Raw genomic sequence first — 19,502 nt, forward strand, 5'->3', positions numbered from 1 at the left:
ATTTTACTCTTAATTGGTACGATTTGATTTTTTTTTGGTACTAAATATTTTAGGAACTAACATGGATTACATTAGCTATATACCTCCAAGCGACTACTATATTATTGACAATGAGTCCGAAGAACAAATTGAAGATGTAGCCTATCAACACGGCGACATCAAAAAGATAATTAACTTTGACACAATTACTGAAAATTTGAAAACTATATCAATTGATGACGACAAGAGAAAGTACAAGAAGTACATCCCCGAGAAAGTCCGTCAGTTTATACAGATAATGCAAGACAAAGACACTGATATATCTAAAGCGTTAGGATAAATCTTTGTTCATACCCGTTTTTTTCATTTCGTAATTGGGATTTCGTTCAATACTTGTTGTGCTTGGTAGTTGGCTGAAGGTTCGACATTTGTTGGTAAATTGATTGATTCTGGCATAGTTGGGCTGGGGGAGGGGGGACCTTGTAGCAAATATTTTGAGATACATTAGGCTGGGTAGTGCGCGCCATCCAAGGAATATTGCTTGATCATTTTTATGTCTGGATCATCTTGCTCCAGAGCATCAATAATTCTTTTAAATCGGTTGCCTGTGTTGTTGCAAACATCCAGTAATACATGCACCGTTTTTTTTATTTCATCTGTACTGATTTGACTATCCAAAGCTTACTTGGAGACTGCCTTTAACACCTTAATAATCGGGGCACCTTTCTTCTCTGATCCAAGTAGTGGCTGTTCTTGCTTGCTGAGTACATATTCAATGGCAACTAGAGGTGACAAAGGTGTATCCAGTAAGGATTCTCTGATCGTTTTTGGACCCAGAAAATATGCTGCTTGTACCCAATGTTTCGACAGAAAAATCTTCATATAACTTGTGGCATCTACGTCCACCATACCTTCATGATCTGCTCCAGAGATAGCCTCTGTAGGATACCTCCCCATAACATACGACATTTCCACAACCGCATTCTCGCCTTCTTTTGCCATCACACGTTCTCTCTGGTAGAAAATCCTTTGGAAAAGGGTCCCAACCGCTGAGTTTGTCTTCAACCGCACCTCATCTTTCCTCCCCGATGTATTCGTAGCTAAGGAAGTGGCTGCCATACATAGATCTTATGACCTCAACACCACCTAACTAGCGTTCATATATTTTTCTTTGCCTTTCCGTAATTTTATCTTCTTACAAATTCCACTTTCAAGGATCGTGCACTGTGTGTGTCGGCAGTATTCATAAATACAAAAAAAAACCAATCGTACCAATTAAGAGTAAAATCCTGTATAAAAATTGCGTAAATAAATATCCTGTGTAATCGAAAGCAAATAACAATAACAAAAATATTATTATCTTTTGTTACTAGTTTGATTTTGATATTGTTCATATAAAAGTCATTGGATTCCATTATTGTTATTCTTATTCTTACTTTGTTGGAATCACAAAAAAGAAAATAAATGTTGTACAATAAATGCCAAACAAAAAAAACCTAAAAATCAGAGTATCTTCTTATTCGCACAGACACAAAGAGAGCACAAAGGACATAAATGAACCATCAAATAAGAAAAATGTTTAACGAGAAGTCTAATGATTTTTCAAGTTCATTTGATATATAAATTTATATAGCTATAGAGCCAAGCGATCTAAATAAAATATAACATATGGACATTTATACTCATTTGACTTGTAATCATGTAAGTATTGAAAGAATCAAAGAGCTGGTACTTTATTTTATCTTAAAAAAAAATTGTTATGAATTATCTCAATCATTAAATGTCAACAAGGTTTATTTAACAAACTGAAAAGTTTGCTGACCAAACACAAGACACAAGACACAAGACACAAGACACAGTCATATTGTCTTTTAATGTAGTCAACTCTTTTCTATTATTTTTAACGTTATTATTTTAGTGTGGATATTAAAGATAGTATATCAAGTCTAAAGAACCTGTGCTGGGCAGCTTTACACATAAACGACCATATAAATGACCATATAAATATCCACATACATATACATAATTATACATGTATTTGTACCTGTACATCAAATATCCAGTGAACAAAAGAGCAAGTAGTGCTGTGTAGATTGTGTAATAATAATAATAATAATAAAAGGGCAAAAACAGAATTATTAGCAAGATAAGATCCCTCTGTACAATCAACCAATTCGTTTTTGATTTTAAGATTTTAACTCTAGTGAAATCTTGTTTCATTTAGCCTGTCTCTTTGTGAGTACAGATTTATGGTTTCCCCCTCTTTCTATATATATAAAAAATAAGCACCCTGTTCCCACACATCAGAAATAAAGTATATACATATATGTGTGTATCTATTGTGAAAAAAAAAGTCGGCTGATAGATACAGAGTAGAATTAAGAAGCAAGCTGAGGTATGAAATCCCAAAGTATATTAACTTACTCTCTTTACCTAACATACACACACAAATTTACACGCATGAATAGTAATACAACGTAAATTTGTAAACCCTTTCTAGGTATACGTGGCGTACTATAAAGCTTGATTAGAGTTTCTTTATATCCAATACTTGTATGGTCTGCTTTGAGGTTACCTATGTTTGCACGTACATGTACAAGTCTATCATTATTAAGATAGTCAAGAACAAGCCTGATTATTGATATTGATAATAAAGCTGCCCACAAAAGAGCCCTGACTCAAGTAGCGCTTTGGTACCAATGTCTCTATTGATTGTGCGTACCAAATAAGTAAAATCAAGAAATAATACTTTAGGTCCAAGATTGATTAATGAGTTGTATTGTATTGTATTGTATTTGGTTTGGTCCGGTTTGCTCTTTATAACAAGTTTTAAATGTGTATATATGTATGTTATACATTTTCTTTGTTGTTGTTGTTGTATACTTTGTAATATTGTTGCTTTACTTAATGCGTTGTCAAAAGAGTATCATTATTTTGCTTCCAGTAAATAAAGTCTAATTAATGTACGATTATCATTATCATTACTGTATTATTAAAATATAATGAGTGATGTCTAATTAATAAAAGAAATTACAAAAAGAATCTCTCATTTGGATTTGTGCTAAATAGAGCACCACTTTATTCTGTTACTTGTAGAAACAAGAGGCACTGAGTCTTAGTCCATGCAAAACAAAATACACTTTAAAGAAAAACAATGATCCAAACCCAAGTCAAAAATCTAAACTGCCTCCACAAAAAAAAAGGTAAACCAAATTGAAAAAAAAAAAATACGTTTTTGATAAAGAAACATATTCGATGGATAGTAAGATAATCTTAAGAAATGCAAGGATTGTTATCTTCCCTTTTTTTTCAGTTGAATATTCATACATGTATATAAGCCATTAATTTCTTGTAAGAAATAAATAAATAAATAGATAACATTACCTTTAATCTTCAATCTTTTTACTTGTTTTTTTTTTTGCAATTAGAACAATAATAATATGGTTAGAGTACCTAAGCTTGTGTTTGCTAAAAACCAAACTGATATACCTTCAGATAACCAAATCATGCGACTTGATGTTTCTATGCCATCGATTATGAAGCTTTTAGGAAGGCCGTCTATAGTCAATATGGACTTTATATTCCTTGGTGATGGTGTTATAAAGCTAGGAAACCCTAAAACTAAAATAGAAGACGTGGGTTATGTTGGATTCAAGACCAAAGGACTAGATAAATTCCATGCTGAGATTTCACTTGAGAATAGAAAAGTAAGTATAAGACAAAACAAAACAAAGCCCAGACTTTATTCTCGGGAGCTTTATTGATTTAAATTGAAATATAAAATTAGTTTCGTATCAGAGACACGGCCTCTGTCTTGGGTACCTATTTGAATGGAATGAGACTGAGCAAGGAACGCGAAGAATCAAAATGGTTCAATTTGGAGGATGGAGATGAGATTACACTAGGTTACTCCCAAAAGAGTATTTTGAGTAAGTCTAATTAGAATTAAATCAATAATATATTCATATATTGCATCTATCAACTAGAACCATGTAACCACATTTCCATGACATTTGAAGAGCTTAACAAAAACGGATCATATATGTAAGTTCTATGATATGTAAAGACACACATACACATGTTTAGCTAAACATCTTCTTCTTCTTATTATTATTATTAATAATAATATTATTTGCTTTATATAGCCCTACAAAGAAGAAGATGGTAAATCCTGAAACTCTTCCTTTAGCTGAAGATTTTGGAGATCTTATGTTTCCAGAATGCTGTATATGTCTCGAGGATATAAAATACCGCCAAGCTCTGTTGGTTCCATCATGCTCTCACACACTCCATTATGATTGTGCAAGACAACTTATTGCCACTGATCCTGGCTACTTTTGTCCTGTCTGCCGTTCATTCTCGCATCTGTCCATTACCAATTTCTTGACCCCAAAACAAGCCCATGATACCTTGTGTAGTGCCATCCTATAAACCAATTTCACTCAATTAGCTCTATATCTTTAGTATCATATCTTTTTCTCGGTTCTTTCTTTCTTAAAAGCCAAAACACTTGTACTTTAGACAAATGCAAGTCTGGAAACTAAAACAAAGCAAAAATTGTTTTGAGCTTTTATCATTTTTATTTTGGCTGTTATTATTGAACGGTATTGATAATAATAAATTTAATTTTTTTTAATATAAACATATATTATTCCTATGGTTAACTTTAGCCATTCATCAAAAAACCTCCCTATATCCAAATGATCCTTGTCTTCCAAAAAGCCTAATGAATCATACTAATTTTCTATGCCTTTTCTTTTTTACTTTTTACTTTGCTCTGCTACATTGATCCTGGAAATTATTATTATTTTATGAGGGGTTATATTAAACAAGGAGAGTTGAGCCTACACACTCGCGCACACACACACACATGAAAGAAAAGAAAAGTCTTGAAAGTTCAAGGTTTCATTTGAAAGATACTATTTGGCCATAAAATAATCTCTTCAATCTAATGGAAAGGGCAAAGACATAAACACATTTTTTTTTATATTTTCAAGGCAGTTTGGTTTGTTCAATACCCCTTGTTCTCACAGACTTTACTCCACGTGTTTCTGAAAATTGATATTAATGAGGAACATTCGGGAGTTTTGACATATGTTAGTCTAACTAAAGTTCTTTGTTTTGGTTATTGGTCTTTGTACTTATTATTGTCACTAAAGAGGAGTATTGATATACATAAAAAAATTGTTTTTGAAATGGAAACAAAATGATTTACTCTATTAAGAGATATAGTGTATCAATAAATTTCTTTCTCTTTCTTTTTACCTCTATCTCTAGACAGCTTGATAAATGCTCAGAAGGTTTAGCGGTTATTTGTTGTACGAAAATTTATGTATAAAAGAAAAGGATCAAGAGTCTTGGGGTTCACCAACAAGCCTAAAAAAATCAACTTGATTGTTGTTTCTTCTTTGTTTTGTTTTGTTTTGTTGGGAAAACAGTAATTATTACCAAGTAATTGATGTAACATTGTAAATAGAAATGATACTTTGGCAGGTTGTTGTTCTTGTTGTTTAAAAAGAAAAATGAAAACAGAAACCTACTCACAAGGAATGAATTCAGTGCATCATTTTGATAACCTCAAGAAAGAAAGAAAGAAACTATCGGATTTTGTTATTCATGGCTGTTTTCTTTGAGAGTTAAAATAATGATAATAATGATAACCAAGGAAACGGTTTATTACATAGATATTAAATAACGATCACAAAGCTTATTGACATTGTAATCTCATCAGAGTTACAATAAAGACTAGTGCATCACAAATTACGATGAGCTCTTTATATATAAAACAAAATAAAGCAAAACAAGAAATTATATGAGAAAGAACGCAACCATTGCCTTTATTACATTATATATATATATAACATATCTCTTTGCATGTATGTGTCAAAGTACTTACTCTTATTCTTGCTCTTCTTCTTGACCTTGGTTCTTTGTTCTAGCATGGCTAACATTATCGATATCAATAAGCGTGGCGGTGCCTATCTCCGTATCTTGTCACAGGATACGCCTGAAGGAACTAAAGGACCAGCATTTGTGGACCGAGAGTTTGAAAATATCGACCATATTATTATAGGATCGGGCACTACAAAAGAGGTCGAAGGCGAATATGTAACGATACCTGGAGTTACCGTTAGTGAATTCCACGCCCGGATTTTTTTCTTAAATGGATCGGTAGAGTATAGTGAAATACGATATAGCTATTATATATATATATGAATGCCAACCGTCATAATTAGTATACTAACGATTTAAACGCACACACACGCACTTATATAATAGATGTATATTCATGATGTCGGGTCTCAGTATGGGACTTTTTTAAACGGTCGGCGACTAAGTTTATCATACCATAGATCCTCGACACATCTTATCATAAACGGCGACAAACTTCAATTTGGTAGAAAGATGGCAGATGCGAAACAAAGTAAATGAAATATCTTCTTGGCAAAATAAAAAAAGAAAATAAAAAAGAAAAATAAGGACAAGAAATCAAATGATAATAATTTACACTGCATTATATTACTAAATGTCGATTCAATATCATTTCATTTATTTTTTTAAAAAAAAGATACAATCATTGGGACCAATGCAATAGTCGAGCTAAAGACTTATGTGAAGCTCAATAAATTTGAGTAAGTATATATCTTGTCATGTTTTCTTTTCAATGTGCATACAAAATTCAATAGGCCAAATAGACTTGCAGTAATTTAATGTAATGTAATGTAATGTAATGTAATCTATAATACGTATATATTTGTGCCTGTGTACGTGAATGCAACTGAATGTCTTTATGGTTTATTAAGGTTCCAGACTTATTGTGAATTAAGGAAAATCTCGCCTCCTTCTGAAGCCCAAACATTACAGTCATTGATGTCAGATTGTGCTATATGTCTCAATGCTATTGCACCCCTTCAATCACTATTTGTAGCGCCCTGCTCTCACTCATTCCACTTTTCCTGTTCAAAACCACTCCTGGACACGTACCCCGAATTCGAATGTCCTGTTTGTCGTATATGTACCGATGTCCGTGTATACACATCTTCAGATGTCAATACTCTCGCAAATAATTTTAAAATGACCAATATTAACTAAATCCATCCCGTAAATACAATACATACACACGCACTATGATTCCATTCCCTTTTTCTCTCTCTTTCTCTTCATTATATATTTGTATATACACAAGCACACCAAATTGTCAATAAGTAAAAAATATATATAAAACACAATACATTCAGACTACAAAGAAGCACAAACACATACACACACATGTGTCTTTCCATTTTTTTTAATTTTATCAAAAAAAAAGAAACATAGAAAGAGAGATAAACCATTGAACAGAATTGAAGATAGAGAAACAGATAGATTGATAAAGAGAGTCGATCGTAATGTATTTCTTTTTCTTGATTGTTTTTTTTATGGTTTGGGAGAAATGATTTACTCCTGGGATCTAAGACGAGCACCAGCGTTGATGACCTTGACGTTCAACTGGGCAGCGCGCTCAATGATGGCAACACGCTTCTTGGAGGAGACGTTGTGGGCGATCTCGGCGGCGTAGGTGCGGTTGTGCATCAACAAGAGGCTGAGCTCACGGACGTTGGAGACGGTGAACTTGCGGAAGCCGTTGGGCAACAAGTTGCGGGTCTTCTTGGCAGATCCGTAACCGATCTTGGGCATGGGAGAGCTACCCTTGAAACGTCTGCGCATGCAGTTATCAATACCCTTGGGCTTTCTCCACGACTCACCAACACGCATGAAGCGGTTGGACTGGTGGCGCTTGAAGGTAGCGGTACGCTTCTTCACGATGGTGTGCTTAACGGCAGGAGTGACCATTGTTGCTAATGATTTCAATAAACAATAAACAATAAAAGGAAGGTAGTAATAGTAATAGAAATTTAAAAATAAAAAATAAAAGATTAGCTGTCTGATTCAATTCCCATGATTGTAATGGAGTATTGGAAATAAAGTCGAGGTTGTGTCATATGTAAATTCTTTAAAAGGTCCTTTTTTTGTGTGTATCTGATGGTTGTGCTTGTTGTCTATGATTATGATGGAGTATTTTGGACTGGTATAGGCTGATGGATGGCATTTTTTGGATGGATGGATGATGGGTTTTCCATAGCTTACCTTCAAACTAATGGATGGATGCAAAGAGGAAGAGCACTAATTCGAAGCCCCGTAAAATTTTAATCGAGGGGTGCTGATTCTCCGCACGCACACATAAATCACACACACACAAAATCACACACACACATTTTACACCCATATAGTGTGAATATATATATATATAAAAAAAAATTAATATAAATTGTAGTCTATAACCAATATACACACACATGGAATTCACATTGTGAATGAATAGGTAGAATACATTACTTTCCTTTCACTAACACCAGGCAATTTAGTAAAATGCTTCTTATTTCTTTTTAATATGTATATTGATATATCCATTTGTATTTTTGGTTGACAGGACAATAAAAATAATAATAAAGAAGTATTATATTATATTATATTATATTATATTATATTATATATATATATGTTTCAAAAAATTGAAACTTTCGTTTTCCCAATAATTTTCTTTGCCGTTTAAAGTTACAAGAAGAGTGGAGTTTGAATTATATTCAGAAATAAGATGTTGTAATAAAAAAAACACAAAAAAAAAACAAAAAAAATCCTTCTTGGCTTTTCCCAATTGTCAGAATTTGGTTGTGAAATATTTTATATATATATATGTATATGTATGTATTTACAAGGTAGTTTGATAATACATATACAAGAAGGTGTATAGACAAAGAGAATTAGATATCACACATTCCTCTTCTTCATGTTCATGCTCATGTTTATGCCCATGTTTCTATAATATAATATAAAAAATAAACAAGAACAAGAATAAATATAGGTTATTCACATAAATATGTTATATTTATATGTTTATATGCAAAATAAAAAAAAAGACAATCAAAAACCCCCAAAAAAAATAAAAAAAATAAAAATAAATGCAGGTCTGGGCAACAGTCTTTCAACCCGCATAGTTACGCTAGTTAACAACCAGGAGAAAAAGGGGTAAAGATAACCATAGTAATAAATGAATAGATAGATAGATAGATAGATAGAGAGTAAGTGAGATCAAGGATAATTTTTTTTTGGGATTTATATTCTGCCCAAGTACAAGTTATTACTAAGAAGAAGAAGAAGAAGAAAAAATAGTGCTATCCATTCTTCCCAATGAGATAATCCGGCACGCTCATTGTGCCGTACCAACGGAAAAGAATACGGTTGTCATTTATATACATATACATAAAGAATAGAAAGAAAAAAAGAGAGTCAATTACACGTGCTTACAAAAGGGAATTCTTGTTTGATCTGTTTATTGAGTTATGTCTTGGCTACTGAAAAGAAGAAGAAGAAAAAACAAACTCGATGTGTCTGTCTTCCCTTATTCGTTTGTACCCTATTGTTGACTAATATTATATACTTATGCATATGAATGTATAAGGGTCTAGTGTAATTGCCCAAGATTTTCTTTATTGCTATGGCTTGTGTTATTTTTAAGATTTTTTTTTTTTAAAAAAAAAGAAGCTTGGTTGACATGTTGTGTGACAGTGTAAAAAGGATATACAATAAAGTAAGGGAAAGGGACAGAGAAAGGGGTAGTGGGAGCTTAAAGGGAGAGAAAGAAAAGAAGACAAGGGATGGGATGGTTCCTACAGTGCCAGTGATAAATTCTTCGGATTGAAGTTTGGAAATAGAGTTAGGAGAAACAACATTTTTTAGGATGATACCTGTAATTGTGATTGTGCTTATTACAATATATCTATACTTATTTATGGTGCTGATCTGTGCGTAACTTGGTTACTAATTTGATTTTTTTTTATTATATTTCTATTATCGATTCCAATGAACACACATCTAGAAGATTTCGCATGTTTCAAAAAGACATACATACGTACACATATATATATATATAATATCTTATAAAAAAAGTATAAAAACTACCTTGATTTATTCCCTTGAATTCAATCGTTTTTTTTCTGGTTTATTTACTAAACGCAAAATGTCTTGTCCTCGCACTCGTCGTAATGCAGTCAGTGGAAATGACGCCAAATTCAACACCCCCTGCGACACAGCCATTGAACCTACTGGTCATCATCGATCAGGACATGGTAGCTGGTCTAGCTTTACCCCACACCTAGCCAGTAAATGGTTTTCTCGGATCAGACATCGATCCTGTTCATCAGGCTCAGGATCAGTGGTCGGCCCAAGTAGCAATCCAACCGTAGAAAAGTCAGAAGAAAAGAATTTATTTGAATGGAATGATTTTGAACGCCACTTTGAGATAGCACAAACAGAGGTATAAAATAATAATATTTTTTTTGGTTATACAACTAATGCATAAATGCGTATGCATATGCATGTGACGCATTTAAGCATAAGATATTGGGTTGATTGTTTTAACCTTTATACCATATATTGCTTCTAGATTGCTTATGCTGTAGAATCCCATGGATCGATTTACTATGAAGAAGATCATATCACTGCACAGACTGCAGTCAACGCATGTGTCGACAAGTACCTTTCTCTCCAACAGGAGCATTCGGACACATCACCAGCAGATGCTCGATGGGCAGGAGAACTTTTACGCCTAAGAGCTCAGTTAGAGCATCTCCCAGTACCATGAGGAACCCATCTTACCCTACCCCTTCTTCATTCTCCTTATATATATATATATTTTCTTCATTCATTCACCATCTCCTTCAGTCAAATCATTTAAACAATTAGACAAAAGCATTCCACTCCCTCTCTGTCAAACAAGAAAATTAGACACTGTACATAAGTTGACTTTTTTTTTTAGAGAAAAGAAAACAAAAAAAAAAGCTGTATATTTCTTCTTTGATTTTTTTCTTTTTTTTTCTTTATACATATATACATAAAACGTTTCAAATTCTTTGCTTTTTTTTCAATTTTCTTTTTCGTTTGTTTTGTTAAAGTACAGACACAAATACAGATAAATGTTTATTATTATTATTTTTTTGTTACAATACCTCCCCTTCTTCTTTTCTTGATTTTTTTTACGATGATATTAAAATGAATAAGTGGCCTTCAAGCGATGACGAAGATGTTCGCCTGCTGTCATGATTGGTTTTTTCTTGGTCTCATCTTCTGATCCAGCAGCAGTATGAGGAGGCACAATGCTGCTCGGAATTGGTGTCAACAAGACACCGTCCTCGGGATGCACAAAAAAGGGAATCGAGTAACGGTCGAGATGGTTATGCTCAGGTAAAAAGGTTACTCGGTGAAGAGTCGATTTAAACAATCCGTTGGTCCAAAACTCCATCAGATCACCAACATTGACAAGCACTGCACCGTCCACCAGGGGTGCAGGGATCCATGCAGCCCGGCTTGCCTGGACTTCAAGACCCGGGACGTCCTTTTGGAACAAAAGTGTGAGAGATCCGTAATCAGAGTGAGCGCCTGCTCGCACGGGCTCTTTGTAGCTAACTTCTCCTCCACGAGGATACTTGAGGAACCGTAGCACCTGTCCAGATTTTCGGTTGTAGTGATGTCGGTCCTTGAACCAGTTTCGACCACCTTGATCTTCTGGAATCTATACATATGTAAATTATATGAGTATAAATATATATATATATATTTATGTGTATGTGTATTTATGTATATTATTTTCACAGTCCAATTCAATTCAATTCAATTGTTAAAAACAAAAAAATTTCAAAGACTCTTATTTTCTGATGATTATAATAATAATAATAATAATTAATTTATAAGTTTTACCTCGAGTGCAATCGCAAAGGCTTCCAACACACGCGCCGATGTTTCCTGACAGGCGTAGGAGAATGCCTTGACAGCTTCTTCACGCTCCTCAAAGAAGGCTGGCAAAGGAGCATAAGCCTTTCCGTCGATGAAGTTCTTAAAATTGAACCCTCTAATAAATCAAAAAAAAAATTAAAAAATAAATAAATATAATCTACTATTCTCTATTTATCTCTGTCTTTTTCTAAAGAATGAAAGAATGAAAGAATGAAAGAAAAAAGACCTCCTTTACTTACTCTTTGTGATCACCTTGACGTTGGTTATCAGGATCAAGGCTAGAATATTTTTTTTCAGGATCCAAGAAAAACAACAGTCAGAATATGATATGATATGATGTGTGTAGGCCAAGCTTTAATCAAATGATTCTTCTTACGTTTCACTATAAAGTTCTGAATAGCCGTAATTGTCTTCTTTGATCAGAAATTTCCTTTTTTCTTCAGATGGGAGGTCAAAATAACCCTTGGCCTACACAGAAAAAAAAAGAAAAAGAAAAGAAAAGATATTTAGTAAACCAACAAACAAACATATATATATATATATAAAGATATGCAATCGTCTTTGGATAAACGAGTTTTTACCATTTCAAATGCATTATCTACTTTGTCCAGGGGGATACCATGATTTGTCATGTAAAAGAATCCAATAGACTTGCAGGCATCAAGTACTTGCTGAGCCACCTTGACAGGTTCTTTGTCAAATGAACCAAAGTCAATGATAGGTAGTTTGTCAAGGGTTGCCATGTCAGAGTTTTTGAATAAACAAAGATAGATATATATAAAAGGAATTAAAGAAGTGTAAGGCACAAAGAAGAAAGAGAAAGAGAAAGAAAACAAAAAAGAAAACAAAAAAGTGGCCTGGTGGTTAAATGATATATAGCTTATACAATGCTATATTTCTCTGCACTCTATAATTTGCACACCAAATAAAGAAATAAAGATGCTTTAATACAATAGTTTAATTCATGTATCTTTTGTTACTATATTCTTCTCCTCTCTATGGCCCGATAAAGAAATAAATAAAAAAGAAAGATAGATAGATAGATAGAGATGGTGCAGATAGCCTGACTCAAGAGTTGGCGCTACTTTAATACTTGAGTGTATACAAACAATAATATATTATAAAACAAGGGCATCTTTATCAATCACCACCAAATAAATATATATATAGTGATACCGTTTGACAAAAGAGATAAGCTATTAATATATTTATGCAACATTCACTAAAGATCAACTTATATTCTGCTTTGTTTCCTATAGCCACGATGTCTCGAAGCACTGTTTTTTTTTTGCTTGTATTTATCTAATGCAAAACCTATTCATGACTCATAAATAAAACCAATTATAAAATAAAAAGAAGACATATACACATTCACACGCATATTCACACACAATTCAAAATCAAATTTCAAATTATTAAATAAATACAATATAAATACAATATAAATATAAGCGGATATTCTATTCTATTGTATTTTATATACAGTACAATATAATATAATCTCCTTTGATAAACTTCTTTAACCTACTCTTTCTTTCCTTTCCTCTTTTGCCTCCGTTAATACATTTCTTTAAATAATAATAATAATACCATTGTTTACATTCTCCACAAACCTCTTTTTCATTTCATTTTATTTTTAACATTCATGTCAAATCTATCAACCTTACTAACCGAGGCTGTGAATCAGACAATATACTATTGGAGACTACCTGAGACCTATGATATCCTACTTTTAATCTACAAGAGCTTACCGGCAATCATGACTCCGCTTGTATGCATTGTTAATGCACCATATGGTAAAGCAGAAAAAAAAGCAAAAAAAAAGAAGGGGGGGGGCGAGGGAGGGGCTGGGGGAAATGAGGGGAAGGAAAAAGGAAGAAAAAAAAAGGGGGTGAGGGTAAGGGAGAAAGAGAGAGAGAGAGAAAAAGAAAATAAAGAGAAATAAATAAATAAACAAACAAGTTGTAAACAATTCGTTGCCAATGGAAACCGTTGCCAGAGTAACTGTTACTATGGTAGCAAATTTCACCAAGGCAACAGTTTCCTAGACAACCACAACACAAGAAACAACGAAACCAAAATAACATATTTAAATTTGATAAATATTATCAATTGTAATGATTGAATGATTGATGTAAAAACAAAAAAAAAATGAATATATAAATATACACAAATATATTTATATAGGTCGGTTTTCGGGTCAATTCTCTAGCCCGCTTTCATTGAAAGTGACTTTCTCTGGTCGTTGGAGTTGGTGTCTAATGGAGGCCGTCTCTCCTGCTGTGTTCCTCACAAGTGTCTGGTTGTGTTCACCATCCCCCTCACTGCTCAACTTGTCAATGTCACAGATGGTATTGACATCGCTGTGGGTTGTGCATTATGTCAATCGCAGTATTGTGTATTCCTGGAGAGCACCTTCTATAGCACCCATTCATCTGCTGGTTTCGGTTTCGGCAGCGTGTTTTAATATTTTGAATGGATACGTGAATGGGGTCTGGGTGGCAAGACATCATGACCTTGACCTTAATCCAAATTTAACAATGACGGTCTGGCGCTGGGTGGGCGTAGGTATTTTCGCAACAGGGTTTGGACTCAACCTGTACCATGACTCGATTTTGTTTGACTTAAGAAAGTCTAAGAAGAAAGAGTCCAAGGATAGTAATCCAGAAAAGACACACGATTATTCGATTCCTTTTGGTGGACTATACAGATATGTGAGTTGCCCAAACTATCTATCTGAACTGATCGAGTGGACCGGGTTTATGATTGCTGCTTGGCCGAGTACCCCAGCCATGGTATTTGTGTTGAGTACTGCTGCCAATCTCATCCCGCGTGCATGGCGCACACATGCATGGTATAAGCACCAATTTCCGGACTACCCGGCCGATCGAAAGGCCGTGATTCCTTTTGTGTTATGAAAAATATGTACATAATTCCCCATCCCCTAATAATCATAATAAAGAAGTAATCCCTTGTTCAAAATAAAAATAAAATATATAGGGTTTATGTATCATTACATTTGTTGTTGTTGTTGATGTTGATGTTGATGTTTTTGTTTGTTTTTTTTTATCTAGATCTATCTTTATTATGATTTTTTTTTAAAACAAATAAAAAAAATAAAATAACAAAATTATTTAATTATTTTCTTTTATAAGCTCTTTTGCGGGTTGGTTGACGGTAGTGGCGGTGCTGGTAGTAGTGGTGCTGGTATCTTGTGTGATTGTTGATTCCTCTGATTTCTCTTTTTGCTCTGTTTCCGACTCCTTTTCTTTATCAGCCTTTGCTTTTGATAATCTTGGGGTCGAGTGTCCTTCGAGTACCCGCTTGGTTCTGTAGTAGTGGTTCCAGATATCCTTGGGATACCGCTTGCTATTCATCATCTTACTGACCTTGACCATGTCACCGTGCTTCTGGTAACCATGATAAAAATCCAACTCTTCTTCAAGTGTCCAAGGGGACCGGTCAAACTTTGGGTTAAGTATGGCATTATAGTGTTGGGAGATGTGACGAGGAGTCCGCTTGATCCCCGTTGCTTTCTGAATCAAAAGGAAATTGGTATTTCCGTGCTCCTTGATGGCATCCATAATAAGCTTGTCTTCCTCATCTGAATATTGACCTTTTTTTTATTTTATTTATATACAAAGAATTTTTTTTTTAATAATAATGAATATATTTGTATTTGTATTTCATTGTATTTTTTTTAAAAAAAAAAACCCCCCCAACCAACCATGTAAATAAAGAAATTAAATTGAATAAATAAACAAATAAAGAAAAAATTGGGATACCTTTCTTAATATCTGCCATTTGCCACTTCCAGCGTTCTAGACACTGACGTTTGGTACGCGTTTTGAATTCATTGCCAATTGCAGTCCAATTATTAGGGCCATGTTTTTCAACAAGCTGAGTCAGCTTGGCGCTTTCTTCTTCAGACCATTTTCCATGTTTGATAGTTGGGTCAAGACTGTATATCCAAGTCTGTTTGATGATAGGAATCGGACGACGGAGGGGCAGCTGGTCTCTGATTTTGACCCAATCAACGTCCTTGGCATCTCCAACGAGATCTCGCAAAAGATCGAGTTCTTCTTTTGACCATGGACCTAGGAATTGCGAACCTTTCATGGTCAGGCATCGCTGTTTGATGTGAGCCGGAGATCGCATGTCAAAGTGTTTGGAAATCTCTGTCCATCTTTCACCATAGATTTCAATTAGCTTTTCGAGTTTTAGTTGTTCTTCTTCGGTCCATGAGCGACGGAAACGACCAAGAGAGGAAGGATGAGTAGAAGTAGAAGTAGAAGTATTGTTGGTAGTAGTGCTAGTGTTTTGAGATAATTGTTCTGGTGGAACGATTGGCGGAGCAGTGTGTAGCGGCTTGACAAGTCGTGCGACAGAGGAAAATGGAAACTTTATTGGACTAGTTCGTAAGTGAGCTGCCAGAGGACGTAGAGAAAACATGATTAAGAAGTTATTAAACAGAGCATGATGAGTGAATGGTTGAATGTGACGTTAAAGAGTATATTGTGACTTTTTTTTTTATCATTTGCTTTATTAAGTTTTTTTTTTTTTTTGCTTTATTATGCTCTATTTTTTTGTTGTTGGTTCAATGATCTTTGTAAAATCATGTGAGGGTTCTTATGGGTCAATGCATCCTGCGAGTTGAGCAATTCGATTGAGCTGTGCAAGACCAGGTTAGAACAGACCAGGCCAAAACAGATCAAATCAGGCCAGGCCAGGCCAGAACAGACCAGAACAGACCAGACCAAACCAGACCGGATTGAATTGAATTGAGTTGAGTTGAGTTGAATTGGATTAGGTTGGATCGAATTGAATTGAATTATAGAATTGAATAGTTGAATTGAATTGAATAATTGAATAAGTGAATTGAATTATAGAATTGGATCATATTTTGTTTTCATTGTGAGCATACCAGTGAAACAAGAAAGACCAAAAAAAAAACAAAAAAAAAGAAAAAAAAAAGCTATAAAAAAGCTATAAAAAGTAAGGGTTGGGACCATCCGATGTCTTATCATTTTAGCCCTTCTATATTCCCCTCCTTCTTCATCCTACCCCCTCCCTTTCTCTTTCTCTCTCTTTCTCTCTCCTCTTTTGATTTGATTTGATTTGATTTGATTTGATTTCTTTCTTCTTTTCTCTCTCTCTCTCTTTCTTTCTTTCTTTATTCTCTCACACCCCCCCCCCCTTCTTTCTATATCTCATATATTTATTTTTAATATTATCTTTACTATTGTTGTACAGACACATACATATTAAATACATAAATATAAATATTCATTATCTATTATTTATTTTTCTATCATTCTCATTTCATATCTTCTTCCTTCTTCCTTCCTTTTTTCTTTATCAAATATATATATATATATATCAAATATCAAATATCAAATATCAATAGCAGTAGTATTACTATTACTATCACTTGCTAGTATTTTCTTCAAATATATATATATATATATATAAATATATATAAAAGAAAGGGAATCGACTGTTTTTATTTTCTTTTTCACAAAGGATATTCTTGGCTTGTAATTCTATAGAGGTTTTATAATGACCGTATTAGAGGGTAAGAATTTTTTTTTAAATTTTTTTAAATTTTAAATTTTGTTTTGGCTGTGGTATTTCAGAAATATACAAATTCTTTAAAAATATATATATATATATATATTTATATACATAGAGCAAATGCTGTACATAGTATACATAAACACGCACATTACATTGCTGATACTCTATTCCTACATATATATATATATATATATATATATATATATATAAATGAATGAATGTGTTTATACATAGTCTATCCTTATTTTATCCAATTACCCGAAGAACTCCAAATCAAGATTTTTGGGGCTCTTCCAATCCAAGATCTTGTACAGGCAACAACAGTAAGTAATGATTAATATTTAATTTATAATTCTTGTATATATATATATATGTATATTAAGGATTCTTTATTGATTTATTGATTGATTTTATTGATTTATTGATTAATGCTATTAATGCTATTGATACTATTGATACTATATAAAAAAATATATATTAATCTTAAATATTAAAATTAATATTAACATTAATGTTAATGTAAATGTTAATGTAAATGTTAATAACATTAGGTGTGCCATGCATGGAGAAGACTGGCTTACGATGGTAGTCTGTGGACAAGTATTGACGTTACAATATTCTCCAACATCATTCCAGAAGACCAACTGGTGCAGCTTGCAGTCAATGCAGGCACCTTTCTCAAATCCATTAACCTTCGGTGAGTAAAATATAGAAAGAAAGAAACAAAATTATACATACAGATACCTACAGATACCTACAGATAGATACAGATAGATACATACAAAATTTAATAACCATATGCCTATTTCTCTCTTTCTTTCTTTAATTCAGTGGCTGTTCTCATTTAAATGGCTATGGACTGCGATCGCTGGCGGTGGCATGTCCAAACATTCAAGTAGTTTACCTCAAGGACTGTCGAGGTCTATCGACCGCAAGCATAGGATTCTTTCTTCAACTCATCCCGTCCGTGTGTGTATTAGATTTGAGTGGATTAGATAGCGTGAGCGATGGAATACTCCAGACCATCGGGTCACACCTACCCACCCTCGAAAAACTCAATCTGGCATGGTGCCGGAAGATCAGCGGAAAGGGCATTCCTGCACTGGCCGAGGGCTGCACAATGCTTAGGCACCTCAAACTTAACGGATGCACTAATCTGGACGAGCGGGCAATGCACAGTCTTGGAGAATTACCAAACCTCACGCACCTTTGCCTGACCTCTTGTGTCAGCCTAAACGACACCTTGCTCCTAAAGTTCCTCAGCCGCTCAACTGCTCCTCTGACTCGCCTCAAACTCTCCAGATGTGCTCTGCTGTCCGATATCTCCCTTCGCAATCTCGCCTTGCACTCCACAAAACTCACCCATCTTGAACTCGCCGGCTGCATTCTTCTGACCGACCAAGGCTTCTCCTTTTTGGCCCCACGGATCACCGGACTTGTCCACCTTGACCTCGAAGAACTCCTACACATCACTGCTCTGACTGTCAAGTCTCTGGCAAATCACCAGCCGAACCTCAGGCATCTCTGTCTCTCAAACTGCACCCAGATCGGAGACGACGCAATCACCCATCTCGTACTTCATGGCATCTGCCACAACCTCAGTCACTTAGAACTCGCCAACTGCATCGTCACCGACACCACTCTCCAAGCGATCGCAGGCCACCTCACCAAACAAAAGCCATCCACAGACTCCAACTTTTCTTTCCAAGACACCAATACTGCCGAGCGCAACTTTAATGTCGAGGTCTTGGATTGTTCAAATATCACAGAAACCGGAGTACGAACAGCTCTGGCCAAGGCAGGTCCTCTCCTTACAATCAAAAGTTTCTATTTAAGGAATAATGAAGAAGGACAGGAGAATCTCAACAGCAACAACAACAACAACAATATTGGTAATAGAGGAGGAGGCTTAGGCTTGGGTATAGGTTTAGGTGAAGGCGGCGGTGGTGGTGGTGGCGGTGGTAATGGTCGTCGATACAATTCTATGGGGCGACAACGGCGACAATTGATGAGTCCGCGTCCAAGCTCTTCACCAAACTGCATAATTCTCTAATAAACAGACTACACACACACATATATATATATATATTATATTATATTATATTATATTATATTAT

At 34.4% G+C, this 19,502-nt stretch overlaps 10 protein-coding genes across 10 annotated transcripts; 6 read left to right on the forward strand and 4 right to left on the reverse strand.

The window, feature by feature from the left end:
- Positions 1 to 61: 61 nt before the first annotated feature.
- Positions 62 to 609, forward strand: PHYBLDRAFT_149658 (hypothetical protein; the record flags this gene model as incomplete). The annotated part of the gene is made up of 3 exons (XM_018432314.1): positions 62 to 256; positions 389 to 413; positions 488 to 609. 3 exons carry the CDS (start codon positions 62 to 64, stop codon positions 607 to 609), a joined length of 342 nt encoding a protein of 113 aa, XP_018287296.1.
- Positions 610 to 660: 51 nt separating this feature from the next.
- PHYBLDRAFT_172509 (hypothetical protein) lies at positions 661 to 1,098 on the reverse strand (the record flags this gene model as incomplete). Its single annotated transcript, XM_018436816.1, has 1 exon — positions 661 to 1,098. One exon carries the CDS (start codon positions 1,096 to 1,098, stop codon positions 661 to 663), a length of 438 nt encoding a protein of 145 aa, XP_018287297.1.
- Positions 1,099 to 3,419: 2,321 nt separating this feature from the next.
- On the forward strand, positions 3,420 to 4,410 carry PHYBLDRAFT_172510 (hypothetical protein; the record flags this gene model as incomplete). Its single annotated transcript, XM_018436817.1, has 4 exons — positions 3,420 to 3,686; positions 3,767 to 3,908; positions 3,966 to 4,023; positions 4,125 to 4,410. 4 exons carry the CDS (start codon positions 3,420 to 3,422, stop codon positions 4,408 to 4,410), a joined length of 753 nt encoding a protein of 250 aa, XP_018287298.1.
- A 1,443-nt stretch (positions 4,411 to 5,853) lies between these two features.
- Positions 5,854 to 7,071, forward strand: PHYBLDRAFT_172511 (hypothetical protein; the record flags this gene model as incomplete). Its single annotated transcript, XM_018436818.1, has 4 exons — positions 5,854 to 6,150; positions 6,259 to 6,403; positions 6,548 to 6,611; positions 6,783 to 7,071. The coding sequence occupies 4 exons, from the start codon at positions 5,854 to 5,856 to the stop codon at positions 7,069 to 7,071; spliced, it is 795 nt and encodes a 264-aa protein (XP_018287299.1).
- Positions 7,072 to 7,176: 105 nt separating this feature from the next.
- On the reverse strand, positions 7,177 to 8,126 carry PHYBLDRAFT_127091 (hypothetical protein). Its single transcript, XM_018429145.1, has 2 exons — positions 8,107 to 8,126; positions 7,177 to 7,817 (listed from the first exon to the last, which is right to left on the reverse strand). The coding sequence occupies exon 2, from the start codon at positions 7,810 to 7,812 to the stop codon at positions 7,417 to 7,419; it is 396 nt and encodes a 131-aa protein (XP_018287300.1). The 5' UTR covers positions 7,813 to 7,817; positions 8,107 to 8,126; the 3' UTR covers positions 7,177 to 7,416.
- Positions 8,127 to 10,036: 1,910 nt separating this feature from the next.
- PHYBLDRAFT_172513 (hypothetical protein) lies at positions 10,037 to 10,660 on the forward strand (the record flags this gene model as incomplete). The annotated part of the gene is made up of 2 exons (XM_018436819.1): positions 10,037 to 10,333; positions 10,463 to 10,660. The coding sequence occupies 2 exons, from the start codon at positions 10,037 to 10,039 to the stop codon at positions 10,658 to 10,660; spliced, it is 495 nt and encodes a 164-aa protein (XP_018287301.1).
- A 303-nt stretch (positions 10,661 to 10,963) lies between these two features.
- PHYBLDRAFT_127093 (hypothetical protein) lies at positions 10,964 to 12,606 on the reverse strand. Its single transcript, XM_018429146.1, has 5 exons — positions 12,390 to 12,606; positions 12,185 to 12,276; positions 12,048 to 12,086; positions 11,773 to 11,923; positions 10,964 to 11,587 (listed from the first exon to the last, which is right to left on the reverse strand). Exons 1-5 carry the CDS (start codon positions 12,549 to 12,551, stop codon positions 11,063 to 11,065), a joined length of 969 nt encoding a protein of 322 aa, XP_018287302.1. The 5' UTR covers positions 12,552 to 12,606; the 3' UTR covers positions 10,964 to 11,062.
- A 772-nt stretch (positions 12,607 to 13,378) lies between these two features.
- On the forward strand, positions 13,379 to 14,825 carry PHYBLDRAFT_127095 (hypothetical protein). Its single transcript, XM_018429147.1, has 2 exons — positions 13,379 to 13,604; positions 13,996 to 14,825. Exons 1-2 carry the CDS (start codon positions 13,454 to 13,456, stop codon positions 14,724 to 14,726), a joined length of 882 nt encoding a protein of 293 aa, XP_018287303.1. The 5' UTR covers positions 13,379 to 13,453; the 3' UTR covers positions 14,727 to 14,825.
- Positions 14,826 to 14,942: 117 nt separating this feature from the next.
- Positions 14,943 to 16,260, reverse strand: PHYBLDRAFT_66769 (Homeodomain-like DNA binding domain-containing transcription factor; the record flags this gene model as incomplete). The annotated part of the gene is made up of 2 exons (XM_018441685.1): positions 14,943 to 15,424; positions 15,594 to 16,260. 2 exons carry the CDS (start codon positions 16,258 to 16,260, stop codon positions 14,943 to 14,945), a joined length of 1,149 nt encoding a protein of 382 aa, XP_018287304.1.
- Positions 16,261 to 17,639: 1,379 nt separating this feature from the next.
- On the forward strand, positions 17,640 to 19,030 carry PHYBLDRAFT_2967 (hypothetical protein; the record flags this gene model as incomplete). The annotated part of the gene is made up of 3 exons (XM_018439952.1): positions 17,640 to 17,708; positions 17,937 to 18,082; positions 18,217 to 19,030. Coding segments are annotated over 3 exons (1,029 nt in total), but the record flags the coding sequence as incomplete, so codon positions are not given.
- Between the last annotated feature and the right edge of the window lie 472 nt (positions 19,031 to 19,502).

This window comes from Phycomyces blakesleeanus (assembly GCF_001638985.1).
Source record: "Phycomyces blakesleeanus NRRL 1555(-) unplaced genomic scaffold PHYBLscaffold_22, whole genome shotgun sequence".
Taxonomy (NCBI): domain Eukaryota; kingdom Fungi; phylum Mucoromycota; class Mucoromycetes; order Mucorales; family Phycomycetaceae; genus Phycomyces; species Phycomyces blakesleeanus.

Excerpts from the sequence above, each read along its gene's own strand:
- PHYBLDRAFT_127091 (XM_018429145.1), bottom strand. The coding sequence starts at position 7,812 with ATGGTCACTCCTGCCGTTAAGCACACCATCGTGAAGAAGCGTACCGCT.
- PHYBLDRAFT_127093 (XM_018429146.1), bottom strand. The coding sequence starts at position 12,551 with ATGGCAACCCTTGACAAACTACCTATCATTGACTTTGGTTCATTTGAC. Across the intron at positions 12,087-12,184 it reads TCAGAACTTTATAGTGAAAC|CCTTGATCCTGATAACCAAC; the intron begins GTAAGAAGAATC and ends AAAATATTCTAG. Across the intron at positions 11,924-12,047 it reads CGTCAAGGTGATCACAAAGA|AGGGTTCAATTTTAAGAACT; the intron begins GTAAGTAAAGGA and ends TTGATTTATTAG.
- PHYBLDRAFT_127095 (XM_018429147.1), top strand. The coding sequence starts at position 13,454 with ATGTCAAATCTATCAACCTTACTAACCGAGGCTGTGAATCAGACAATA. Across the intron at positions 13,605-13,995 it reads CATTGTTAATGCACCATATG|GTCGGTTTTCGGGTCAATTC; the intron begins GTAAAGCAGAAA and ends ATATTTATATAG.